The sequence below is a fragment of the Kogia breviceps genome, chromosome 1, assembly GCF_026419965.1.
Source record: "Kogia breviceps isolate mKogBre1 chromosome 1, mKogBre1 haplotype 1, whole genome shotgun sequence".
Lineage (NCBI taxonomy): Eukaryota > Metazoa > Chordata > Mammalia > Artiodactyla > Physeteridae > Kogia > Kogia breviceps.
Window position 1 is genome coordinate 159,409,887 of NC_081310.1, and position 13,308 is coordinate 159,423,194.

Consider the following 13,308-nt stretch of genomic DNA (forward strand, 5'->3'; position numbering starts at 1 on the left):
ATCTACTACATCTTTAGGTATTTCCATATATGTTATCTCATTCATCCTCAAAATAACCCTAAGGTCGTACAATTAGTAAATAGTTGAGACAGGATTGGAATCTGGATGTTTCTGATGTCCAAGCCCTGTTTATTCCACTATGGTATACTTCTTTGGTTATTGGCTGTATAACCTTGGGAAAATCACTTAATGTCTATGACCTTCAGTTACCTCATCAGTAAAGTGGGTATGATGATTACTACCTTTCATAGTTGTTAAGTTCAAAAGTGTTAATATAAATTAGAAAATTAAAGTAGAAACATCAGTGGTGGTTATAGCTGATAAATGTACCAGGTGGAAAAGGAGTAATTTAAAACATTATTTCCCCTTCTCCCTTAAGTTAAAAAGAATAACAGCAAAAAGAGGCCAAAGGAGACTCTCATGAGTAAGTTGTTGCTCACCAGACCTGCATGGTTGGCTCTTCGTTGTCTGGACCTTGTAAAAACGGGGTCTGAATACAGTCAGGAATTTCTGAGGGCATTTCTGGGATGGTTTGTCTGTGGTGGTAAAGGTCTAAAACCTTACATGGGGCTAACTCCATCCTTGGCCTTGTTCATTTGGCCCTCCTGTGTGTCAAACGGGGACTACTACAAGAATGCTAACAGGGGTGTGGGCCTGATAGAGTTATGGTTTGTTGTTGTGGGAAGCCACCATGACTGAGAAAGAAGGACCCATTCCGGGCAAAGACATTTATTGAGGCCTACTCTGTGCTAGGCCAGATTGTGAGAGGGATGTCGTTGTTAGTCAGCCCTCTATTCTCATGGATTTTACAATCTAGTGGGGGTATAGAAAAGCCCTCAACTAACTCTTAAAAACAAGGCAGAGTGTAAGGATCATATCAGAGCAACTAAGAGGTGGGGTGGGATTTCCTAGAAGGTTTCTTGAAATAGGTGGCATATAAGCCAAGCCTTTAAGGATGAGGATTTCAAGTAACTGATCGGTTATTTCAACTGAAGAAGGCAGCATGAGAAAGTGTAGGCTGTGTTATGTTTAACCTGGCAGGAACTAAGGCCTTGTACTTAGTACATAACACATTCTAGTGTCTGAGGGAACAGAAATATATCAGAAACAGTCCTTGCCATTGAGGAGCTCTCAGTCTAGTGGGTAGACAGATGTAAAGTCATTAGAGTGATGATGACTTCATAAGGTAGAGAAGAAATGTTAAAAAACAACTCCGACTTGGGAGGTCAGGAGATGCTTTGCAAAGGAGGTGATACTTGAGTTGTGTCTTGAGAAAGCAGGAGGGGTTTGCCAGGTGGACTAAGGGAGGAATTGGAGTGCTGCAGGCCCCTGAGCTCTTTTATTGAACAGTCTGAGTATGGTAGGCAGCAAGTGGGCTAGGAGAGTATTCTTTCCCCTTCCCACCTAGATTTTCATTTAAGAGTCTTCTCTTTCGATATGACCCCCTAATAGCCGATGGTTAAAATGAAAAGTATTGGAGTCTGACCTGGATGCTAATCCACCAGCTATCTAATCAGCTTTACGACCTTACGTATGACACATATTTGTGTTTCCGTTTCCTCATCTGAACAACTCATTTATGTCTCAGTTCCTTCACTTATACAATTTAAAAATAAAGCATCCAGCACAGACTCTGGCATATGTAAAGTACAGCTGTTATTTCCTATCATTATCTCATTTAGTCCTCATAAGCAACTTGGGCTTTGGGTATAATTTCCCCCATTCTTCCGAAGCAGAAGCTTAGAGTGGGTAGGTGACTTGCTTAAAGTTCCCAGGACAATCTGGAGTTGTCTCTGCCTCACAGCTCCTGCGACTTAATTTCATCTCCGCGCCGGGTTTTCTCAGGCGGCCCCAGCTGCAGGCTCCAGTCCTGCGGCAAAAACTCCGGCGCCATGATTTGGGAGCCGCCGCGGCCTGCGCCCAGAGGGCGGGGCCAGGCGGGGCCAGGCGGGGCCAGGAGGGGCCAGGCGGGGCCAGGCGGGGCCAGGCGGGGCCAGGCTGGGCGGGGCGGGCGAGAGGAGGGAAGTTGTCGAAGTTAGGGGAGACGCCCGCCCACCCGCCCGGGCCTCGCCTCCGGCTGCTCCCTCCGCCTCTTCCCCGCCCCGAGCCCCCGTCAGCCAGTCCTTCCTTCCCCTCCCGTGCATGATGGAAACACCATGGCTGCGGCGGCCCAGCTCTCTCTGACACAGGTAACGCCGCCCGCCGGTCCGCCTGGCTCGGACGGCCGGTATCCCCGGCCCCCTCCCCCACAGTCCTATGGTTCACCGACCTGGCAGTTTTTCTCCGCCCCTGACGGGGTGGCCGATACTGAGAGCGAACGCGCGCGCGTGTGAGTGTGAGTGTGTGTGTGTGTGTGAGAGAGTGTGAGTGTGACGGGGGGAAGGACGCCATCCCGAGACGGCAGCTCAGCCGCGGCAGCCGCGACCCCGCCCCGGCCGGTCGGCACCGCAGCCCCGCCCCACGCGGCGCCCCCTCCTCCTGACCCTGCCGTGCCCCCCGCCCCCTTGGTGTGTGCCCGCTCCTCTCACTCCAGTTCGCCTTCACCCACCCAGGAAGTTTCCTCCTTCTAGGCCAGAAGCACCCCAGGTGAGCTCCTGTTGAGCTCTCGCGGATCAGCCTCATCCTCGGGTCAGCCCTTGCCCCACACGAGGCGCGCCCTCGGGACAGGCAGAGTCACCTTCCTGAGCCAGGCGCTCAGGGTCGCCTCCAAGCCAGTCTTTCCTCTCTAAACCGGCCTTTTCCCAGCGGAGTCCGACGAAAACCCTTCTCCAGCAGTTTTCTCCAGTCAGTCTCTCTTCCACATAAGTCTCATTCTACCAGAGCGCGTACTTACCTTGCTAGCCCCTTCCTGGATTCAGCCTCTTCTCCTCCTGATCAGGTTTCCTGCTGGGTCAGATCCTCCGATTCAGTCTTTCAGTTCTGCTACCACTCCTACCCGGTGGGTTCTCTTTCGCTGTCCAAGCGGAAAACAGGGAAACATCCTTGAACAGGTGTGATGGTCCCACTAGTCTTGGTTCTGGGAAGGACTTAAGAGGTCACGTGTACTGGGGGAATCGTCACCAAAACCTGTTCTTTTCTCTTGCCATTCTGCTTCCTTCAGAGTCAGTCCTCGTGCTTCCCAGAAAACCGCTCAGCATCACTCTGGGAGCCTGTTCCTCCCTCTCTGTAAAGAAAGCCAATTGTAATCTTCCCGTGATGTCCTGAATGGTGAGGGGGATGTGCACCTGTCAGTCCCTTCCCGCTTTTTTGACCAGATCTCACCCCAACCTTACCATCTCAGCCTGTTCCCTGCAGAGCTGGTGGCCATGGATTTCTCCGTTGGGGCCCACACCAACCTTCCTGCCTGCCCTCCACCTTGTAGTCTCCTTGGCCTGGATTTGTCAGGGCATCTAAGGCAGAACACCGGGATAGGCTATACATTGGGGCGGGAGAGTTTCCTGTGTTGGGATCAAGAGACTTTGGGGGTCTTTTGCCTAACATTCGAGGATAGAGATACTGAGTGAAAAATGTTCTCCCTAGGAACCAGGAATGACGTTAATAACTTGTGCCTCAGGTAAAATAACTAACTTCAGCTTGCAGGAATTTTCAGCTTCATAAGTGAAGTCTGTTTCTTTCCCAGTTTATTTGGTGTTGCTTATCCTATTTTGACAAGCAGATATTGGGGAAGAATACTTGGAAAATGGTGATTTAATCTTCGTAGCGAATCTCTTTGGAAGTGTCCTCCTGAAAACTCAGATTCAGGGAATGGCAACATTGACTTTTGGGTGTTCACTTTTTAATAGTCTAGTTAGTGATATGCATTAAGCAAGATCCTGTTGGCAGGCTGTTGCTCTGGCTCTGTTGGCCAATTCCAGCGGGAGTTCTCCCCTCTTGAAGATTTTGTTCCTCCGAGCACTTCTATAGATTTGCTTCTTAGTTGTGTGCATACTTTATTCTCTCCCTGGATAAGAGCATGTTTTCAGTTTCTGTTTACTATCATCTCTGGATATTTTTTTCAGACTCTGTCAATTTTATAGACAGTTAAGTAATTTAAATATGTTCCTCTGGTTATATATTTAAATATTAACATCTACACAAAGTAAATACTGAATCAGGAGTATTATCCTTCATTGTTTCACATATAAGAGAACAAACACTGATGGTTCATTTATACTGAATAGCCAAATAAGTCAATTTAGAATATTTTGATTTTAAGACATTAAGAGGCAATAAGGTATGTTGTAAAGGCACAGGAAAAAGAAACTTCCCAAGTGTTAATATACTCTAATGTGCCTCCTTGTTATTTAAAAACTTGGCTGATTTGTGTTTTTTAATTTAATTTTTTAATTGAGGCAAATAAACTGAGATAACAGTGCACCCTGGTTTCACATTCATTATTGATTTGTTTATGTCACCATCACCCCCCTGCCCCAACACACATTTAGACATAGCTATACTCAAGTGAGATCCTCCAGGGCAGTGACATCTTTCAACTCATCTGTTTCCTTCAGTGCCCATCTGGAAGAAAGTGATTAATAACTATTTGTCTTATGAATGACTGAAAATTCAAAAGGGCTGTATGACAGTTACAAAGATTAAACTGATGCTGAAGTTAGTTTCTGCCTCTGATCATGAGATGATCATAGTTTTGGAGTAGGTTCATTCATTCAACCAATATTTGTTAAGTACCTTTTATGTGCTATGTACTGTACTGGGATTGTCTTGTATATAATTTTTTGCCTTTATCAACCAAGCAAAACTGACAGTTGTGGGAAAAACACCTGAAAAATATTTTAATTTACTCTTTCCTTCCTCTTTCTCCTGCCTGTCAACCAATCCTCCAACTCCCCAACCACCAAAATAAATTATGTAAATTATCATGGTCTAGCTTCTAGACAGGCTAGACTATTAGAATAAAGAAATGTTATTTCATTCCCAGCTCTGCCAGGAGCTAACTGTATGGCATTAAGTTTCCAGGCCTCAGTTTTCTTAGCTTTAATATTCATTCAACAAATATGTACTGACCATTTATTATGTACTAGGAATTATTCTAGGTGTTGAGGATATACTAATGAACAAAATAGATGACAATTCTTGGAGCTTGGAGACAAAAAAAACATGGAGCTTACATTCTAGTTGGAGAGTTTGAATTAGCTGATCTAAGGACCTTTCCAGAGAACATTCTTTTTATAGATCATATTCTATGATTTGGAGATCTAGTGGTGACTTTCCTATGGTACTTTAGTGCTATATAGCTTAGTGGTTTTTTTAAAAAAGATTAATTTATTTACTTATTTATTTATGGCTGCGTTGGGTCTTGGTTACTGCATACAGGCTTCCTCTAGTTGCAGCTAGCGGGGCCTATTCTTAGTTTCAGTGCACGGGCTTCTCATTGTGGTGGCTTCTCTTGTTGCGGAGCACAGGCTCTTGGTGCGTGGGCTTCAGTAGTTGTGGCGCATGGGCTTAGTTGCTTCGCAGCATGTGGGATCTTCCCGGACCAGGGATCGAACCCGTATCCCCTGCATTGGCAGGCGGATTCTTAACCACTGCACCACCAGGGAAGTCCAGCCTTAGTGTTTTTTAATTTTAGTTTTCTTCGCTAGGTATTCTATTCTTGTCAATAAGAAGTAAAACTTGAGTGAGAAAGATCTTGTGGTTTTTGCTTACAGTGTTAGATTACAAAAAGATATTAATGCTTCCTCTTTTTAAACTTTGCTGATTGCCCATTTCTTCCTTAGGCTGTATCTCTAATAATAATGATAATAATACTATTAGCTTCCCTTTGGGTGTTACTGTATGCCAAGAATTTTACTTCACTTAACTTAAGACTCCATTTTACAAATGAGGGAAATAATTTACATAAATTAGTAAGTGATAGATCTAAGATTTGAACCAAAGTCTGTAGGACTTCAAAATCTGTCCACTGTACTTCTCTGTGTACTACATGCTCGGCATATCCATTGCTCCCTTGTATTTTTTATTCGTTTTTTCAGTATTTGCCTTGTTTTCCTAATTAGGTACTAAACTTCCTGAGTATGGAAGCATTATCTTTTGCCTCTGAATCTCCAGTAGCTTTCATGGCTTCTTCTCCCCCCCACCCCGGTACGTGGGCCTCTCACTGTTGTGGCCTCTCCCATTGCAGAGCACAGGCTCCGGACGCGTGCAGGCTCAGCGGCCATGGCTCATGGGCCTAGCGGCATATGGGATCCTCCCGGACCGGGGCACGATCCCGTGTCCCCTGCATCGGCAGGCAGACTCTTAACCACTGCGCTACCAGGGAAGCCCATGGTTTCTTGACAGTACAATTGTGGGCACACAAGTACTGCTCTTGATGATGAGGAAGGTTTTATTTTTTTGAAAGATGGCATAATATGAGTATTTTAAATAATCATCAGTTCAGCTTTTTACTGAAGTTTTATTGTTTTAATTTAGCAAGGATTCTTTTTTTAATAATAAAAAAGCCTTTAGAATGGGACTTAATTAAAACAGTCTTAATTTTTGATCAAAAACAATACATGCTATAAGGATACTTTTTTTTTAATGCTTTCTTTAAATTGCAAGAGTGATAAAAAACTGCATTACAGAAAATTTTAAATTGGAGGGAAAAAAATCTCCCATAATTTCAGTTTTTGGTGTTTATTTTCAATTTCATTAAAGTAGACAGTATGTGTTAATATGGGTATCACCTTTGCGGTCTGGTTTAACAGTTATGATGGTAAATACAGGGCAGAGTGTGAAAATTACAACATGTTCTCAGAAGCAGAAAAGGAGTATTTATTCAACATGACATATCATTTGAGTTCCTACTATGGGAAAGGCACAATAATGATATTTTTCTGTTTTGCCTGCAATTACAGTCCAGTATATTCAGGAAATCTTGTTTCCTTGAGCAGTATTTAACAGTTTTCAAAAATGGCTTGGAATGTTCAGCATTTGGGAGGAGCTGTCACAGTTAAAATTAATTAGGAACAGTTGGTTTGTCCAATAGAGTGTATTCTTTTGTTTTCACTCTATTTGCAGACAGAACAATGATAACAGACTAACATGTAGTAGAAAAAGATTGAGCATCTTTATTTAGTAACGAATCATAGTTCTAATCCCCTCTCTCACTAATAGTCTAATTTAAGGTCTCAATCTAAGGTGTTTTACTTGCTCTTCAAGGAATTTTAAACACAGTTATATGCTTCTTTGTTTTGTGAATTTTGGACTTAATAAAATTGGAACTCTGGAAACCAAAATCAGGAAAATGGCTTAAGCAAGAGAAGGGATGGGAGAGGGAGGTATGTAGGGAGGGAGGGGAGGAAAGATCCATTGATAGAGGTCTGGGTAATTTGGAGAATTGGTAGAAATAAATGAAAAATTAATCTAGGCAGAGTTCGTTAGGCAAACCCATATACTAAAATTTCATTTTAAAGTAGTGGAACTCTCATCAACAAGATAAAATATTAAGTCTTCATTAAAAATTACATTTATTAGAAGCTTTTATTAATCTGAGGGATGTTGTAATTTGAATGCTGTATTACAGTACAGTGGAAACATTTTATTTAGACAAATAATCTAATCCACTTAAGCATCATAGAAAAAAGACTGGAAGAAAAAAACACCAAGATTTTATGATAGCATGTTTATAATTTTTACTTACCTTCTTTTCAACAGTGAGCATGTATTTCTTCTGTAATCAGCCAACTTAGCATTTCTATGTGACAACGTTTTTGAAAATTCATGCTTTTAAATTAAAATCAATAACTATATGTAATATTGATATCAACTATACTTCAATTAAAAAAAATAAATAGCTATATGTTAAGTAAAAATTTGTGTTCTAAGATGGCATCTATATTCACATTTTATCTTAAACATTCCCATCTTTGGGTTTAGAGAAATTGGCCAGAAGAATGATAAAAATTATTATTACAATTGGTTTGGAGAATTCAGTCAGAGGACTAATTTATAATTTTGTGTGCTGCTTTATAATTTATGAAGTATTTTATGCTCTCTCATTTGATCTTCACAATAATCAGTAAGCTAGACTATTATTATCATTATTTCAAATTAGAGAATACTGAGGCTCAGAATTTTGACTTAGGTTTATGCTGGCTCTTTTACTTACTGACTGTAAAACTTATGTTAAAAAAAAATTCACACATACCAGTGAAAGTCTCCATCCTGCTCTTGGCCTTCAATCCCATTCCAAGAGGCAGTCATTCTTGATGTTTCTTGTGTGTATTTCCAGCAACAGTCTGTGATGTAGATGCAAAAAATATATATATATATATATATATATATACACACATATATGCACAAACACACACATATATAAGATATGCTATATATATAGTGTGAGTATATGTATATTTCTTTTGAATAAGGTGCATATTTTGTGGCTTATTATTATTTAGCATAATTGATCTAGGAGATTGTTCTATATGAGCACATACAGATTTCCCTCATTATTTCCAACACTTGAGAATATTCCTTTATATGAATATACTGTAATTTAACTAGCCACCTAATGATAGACTTTTATATTGTTTCTGATCTTTCGTTTTTACCAACAGTGCTGCAGTGAATATTCTTTTATACATCTTTGTGCACATGTGTATGTGCATTAATTTTTAGTAGGTATAATTTGGGGCCAAAGGATATTTAAATTTGGATAGATACTGCCAGTTTACATTCAAAAAGGTTATACCATCAACAGTGTTTGTGCCTTTTCCCCATCAACATGGTATATTATCAAGTTTAGGTCATTGTTAACCTGGTATATAATAATGATGTTTGTTGAAAGTTGGGCTCATGCACTGTGCTTCCCTATCACATAAAAGTGAGCTTTTTAATATTTTGTACAAAAGTAAGATAGAAGTGAGGTATAAGAAACTTTGTGATATAAATAATGCTTTAATGAATTGCAAGTGCAATTAAAAAATAATGGTTGGTACTACAAAGCTCCAATAATCAAAACAGTATGGTACTGGCACAAAAACAGACACATAGATCAATGGAACAGAATAGAGAGCCCAGAAATAAACCCATGCACTTACGGTCAGTTAACCTATGACAAAGGAGGCAAGAATATACAATTGAGAAAAGACAATCTCTTCAGTAAGTGGTGCTGGGAAAACTGGACATCTACATGTAAAAGAATGAAATTAGAGCATTCTCTAACACCATATACAAAAATAAACTCAAATGGATTAAAGACCTAAATGTAAGACATAAAACCATAAAACTAGAAGAAAATATAGGCAGGACACTCTTTGACGTAAATTGTAGCAACATTTTTTTGGATCTGTATCCTAAAGCAAAGGAAATAAAAGCAAAAATAAACAAATGGACCTAATTAAACATAAAGCTTTTGCACAGCAAAGGAAACCATCAACAAAACAAAAAGACAACCTACTGAATGGGAGAAAATATTTGCAAATGATATGACTGATAAGGGGTTTATATCCAGCATATATAGATAGCTCATAACTCAACATCAAGAAAACAACCAACCTGATTAAAAAATGGACAGAAGAACTGAATAGGCATTTTTGCAAAGAGGACATGCAGATGGCCAACAGGCACATGAAAGGATGCTCAACATTGCTAATCATAAGGGACAATGCAAATCAAAACCATAATGAGATATCACACACTTGTCAGAGTGACTGTCATCAAAAAGAACACAAATAACATGTTGTTGAGGATGTGGAGAAAAGGGAACCTCCATACACTGTTGGATGTAAATTGATGTAGCCACTGTGAAAAACAGTATGGAGGTTTCTCAAAAAATTAAAAATAGAACTACCGTGTAACCCAGCAATTCCATTCCTGGGTGTATATCCAAAAAAACACAAAAACACTAATTTGAAAAGATACATGCACCCCAATGTTCGTAGCAACATTATTTACAATTGTCAAGATATGGAAGCAACCTGTGTCCATCAACAGGTGACTGGATAAAGAAGATGTGGTATGTATGTATGTGTGTGTATATATATATACACACACATATATACACACACACACACACACACACACACACACACACAATGGAAATATTACTCAGCCATAAAAAAGAATGAAATTTTGCCATTTGTAGCAACATGGATGGACTTGGAGGGTATTATGCTAAGTGAAATAAATCAGACAGAGAAAGACAAATACTGTATGATAGCACTTTTACATGGAATCTAAAAAATACAACAAGCTAGTGAATATAACAAAAAGAAGCAGAGTCACAGATATAAAGAAGAAACTAGTGGTTCAGTGAGGAGAGGGAAGGGGGAGGGGCAATATACTGGTAGGGGATTAAGAGGTACAAAATATTATGTATAAAATAAGCTACAAGGATATATTGTACAACATGGGGAATATTGCCAGTATTTCATAATAACTATAAATGGAGTGTAACCTTTAAAAATTATGAATCACTATATTGTACAATTGTAACTGATACTGTACATCAAGAACACTTCAATTAAAAAAAAAGAAAAAATAATAAAGGTTGGAGCTCTTTTAAAAACCTGTTTTTACGCAGTACAACTATGCAAAGAAAAGTAAGCCTCACTTCCTCTTTAGATTGGGAATTTTGTAATGGGGATTTAACAGTACCAGGAGTTTCCCATCTGAAATAATCAAGCTGCTTATTTCTTGTTATGTCTTCCGTAAAAATTTGGCCAAGAACATACTTTTGGGGGGAAAACTTCTATTTTTTTTTTTTTTTGGTGGTACGCGGGCCTTCCACCATTGTGGCCTCTCCTGTTGCGGAGCACAGGCTCCGGACGCACAGGCTCAGCGGCCATGGCTCACGGGCCCAGCTGCCCCGCAGCATGTGGGATCTTCCCGGACCGGGGCACGAACCCGTGTCCCCTGCATCGGCAGGCGGATTCTCAACCACTGCACCACCAGGGAAGCCCAAAACTTCTATATTATAATACTTTTTTTTTAAGATCACAGCTTCTCAACCTTGGCACTGTTGACATTTTTGGCCAGATAATTCTTTTGTGTGGGGGGCTGTCCTGTGCATTGTGGGATGTTTTGCAGCGTCCTTATCCACAAGATGCTAGTAGCACTCTTCCCAGCTGGGGCCATCAAAATATTTCCAGACATTGCCAAATATTTCCTGGGGCACAAAATTGCCCCAAGTTGAGAATCACTGATTTAAATATACTTTTTAAAGTTAGTGATACACTAAGGCATTTGGGAATTACAGAAATATGTGCTTTATTGGGATAGGGACAGAAGGAATAGTTTATCTTCATATTTTAATTTCTAAACCTGCCATGAGCCATGAATGACTAATTGTGCATGGATATTGAGCTTAAAAAAATGATAAAACAACTGAAAATTGTGAACTTAATTTTATGTGTGATTTCTCTGCCTTTCTTAGCGTGGTCTTATTTTAGTTGTGGAACAATTCTATCTAGTGGGCTAAATATTAATGCAAAGATCCTGGAAGGAAAACGTTCTTATGCCACTATTGAGAAGGAAGAGGACTGATGTTATGTAAACTACTAAGCAGTAGGTACTTTTAGGTGATTTACATATATTATTTCACTTAATATTCACAGCCTTTCTATGAGTAGGGATTAATCTTCTGCATTACTTACTCAGGGTTGTGTTGTGAGTGGTAGATTTGAGATTTGAACCTGGGCATATCATAAAAATGAATATTCACATGATATTACATTCCTCTATTGTTATGTAAATGAGCAAATTACTCAGAGAGTGGGATCTGTGTGTGAGTGTGTGTGTGTGTGTGTGTGTGTGTGTGTGAGAGAGAGAGAGAGAGAGAGAGAGAGAGACAGAGAAGAGTTCAGTTTGGGGATAATAATTATTAATAATAATGCATGTTGAGAACTTATGATTTGTCAGGCACTGTTTTCAATAATCCTTACAACCTGTTAACCAGATCATCCTTATTATTCTTGTTTTATAAAGAGAGAAAACTTAGGCACACAGGTGAAGTGACTTGTTCAAGGTCAAGCTACTGCTAAGTGGTAGAGCCAGGGTCATAACCTAGGTAGTGTAAACAGCTTATATAAATTGAACAAGTCTGTATTTCTGAGGGCAACATAGCTCTGACAGAACTAATTAATGGTGCCATTCCTTGGTTATAGCTGAACATATGTTCTAGGCTGCAACATCTTACAAAATCAACTTTTCATTGCATAGACCACATCTCTAAAAAGTGATTGTTGTACCAAGTTATAGTGGAGGGTTTTTGTAGACATGATAGAAGGTAGTTTTACATTTTGCTACCTCTAGGAATTTATTGCTTATGAAAACCTAAGCTTATTTAGGTTAGTATACGTCACGCCAGTATTTATGTTTAAGCTAATAGTCTCTTGGACATGGTAGTTTGGACTTGGAGTTCCTTCAGTATCATATTACTAAAGATCATACCATGTATCAGAGAAAATTTTCCCTAAAAAACAAACTATTTTACTAAGTAAAATAGAACTGCTAGGTCTGGGGATTTCTGGTGCTCCAGATATGAACAATTGTTGAGAGCTAGGGTGAAAAAATGGGAGTCTTGGGCTTTGCAGTCAGAATGTCTTAGGTTTCAATCTTTTATTTGATTGTGTAACAAGTTTCTTAGCCTCTTTCTTTTTTTACCTATAAAATGGCAAATAAACTTAACCTGCGGGATTTGTTGTGAAGAATATGTGAAATGTTTATAAATGTCTTGGATCAGTTGAAATGGTAGCAGCTATTAACAACAACAACAACTACTACTATGATCATTAGCCAAATGTTTATAATAGCTAGATTTTAGTTATTTATAGGGCTGTTAATTTTTATGTAATGTGACACTTAATTAAAATTTTCATAAATCACTGATACCAAGGATTATTGGTAACTTCATTCCATCTTGTATTCACTAGGTACAACACAGTTACATCATTATGCATATACTAAAAATATGAAGCTTACATGTATTAAAGGTGCCTCCATTATTGTTGGTCCACCCTCTTTTATTTCAGAAAACATTTACTGAATGCCTCCTGTGTCCCCACTGTGTTAGGTCTTGGACATACAAAGAGAATAAGACCTAGGTTCATGCACTGAAGTACCTTTTAGTCTTTTAGGGAGATAAACATTGACTCTGGGGTGATGAGTACTATGATACAGGATGGTAGAAGAAAGGCACTTGGGTGCTGTGGAGTATCCTGATTTATGATGAAACTTTTTGTGGTAATTTAGTTTTTAATTTTTCAGTGTTTTACAGTGTCCAAGATTGCTACTGTGGATGACATTTATTTATTTACTTATTTGGCTCTACCGGGTCTTAGTTGCGGCAGGCAGGATCTAGTTCCCAGACCAGGGATCAAACCTGGA

At 39.6% G+C, this 13,308-nt stretch overlaps 1 protein-coding gene across 3 annotated transcripts in view; it reads left to right on the top strand.

The window, feature by feature from the left end:
* The first annotated feature begins 1,995 nt into the window (after positions 1–1,995).
* The window catches only part of EPS15 (epidermal growth factor receptor pathway substrate 15), a 168,942-nt gene continuing 157,629 nt past the window's right edge, over positions 1,996–13,308 (top strand). The window contains exon 1 of one of the 3 annotated variants that reach the window (XM_059064028.2): positions 1,996–2,189. In XM_059064028.2, coding sequence (XP_058920011.1) covers positions 2,157–2,189 — 33 coding nt within the window. In that variant the 5' untranslated portion in view covers positions 1,996–2,156. The remainder of the gene's footprint in view (positions 2,190–13,308) is intronic. The other 2 variants (XM_059064018.2, XM_059064037.2) reach the window with 2 other exon arrangements.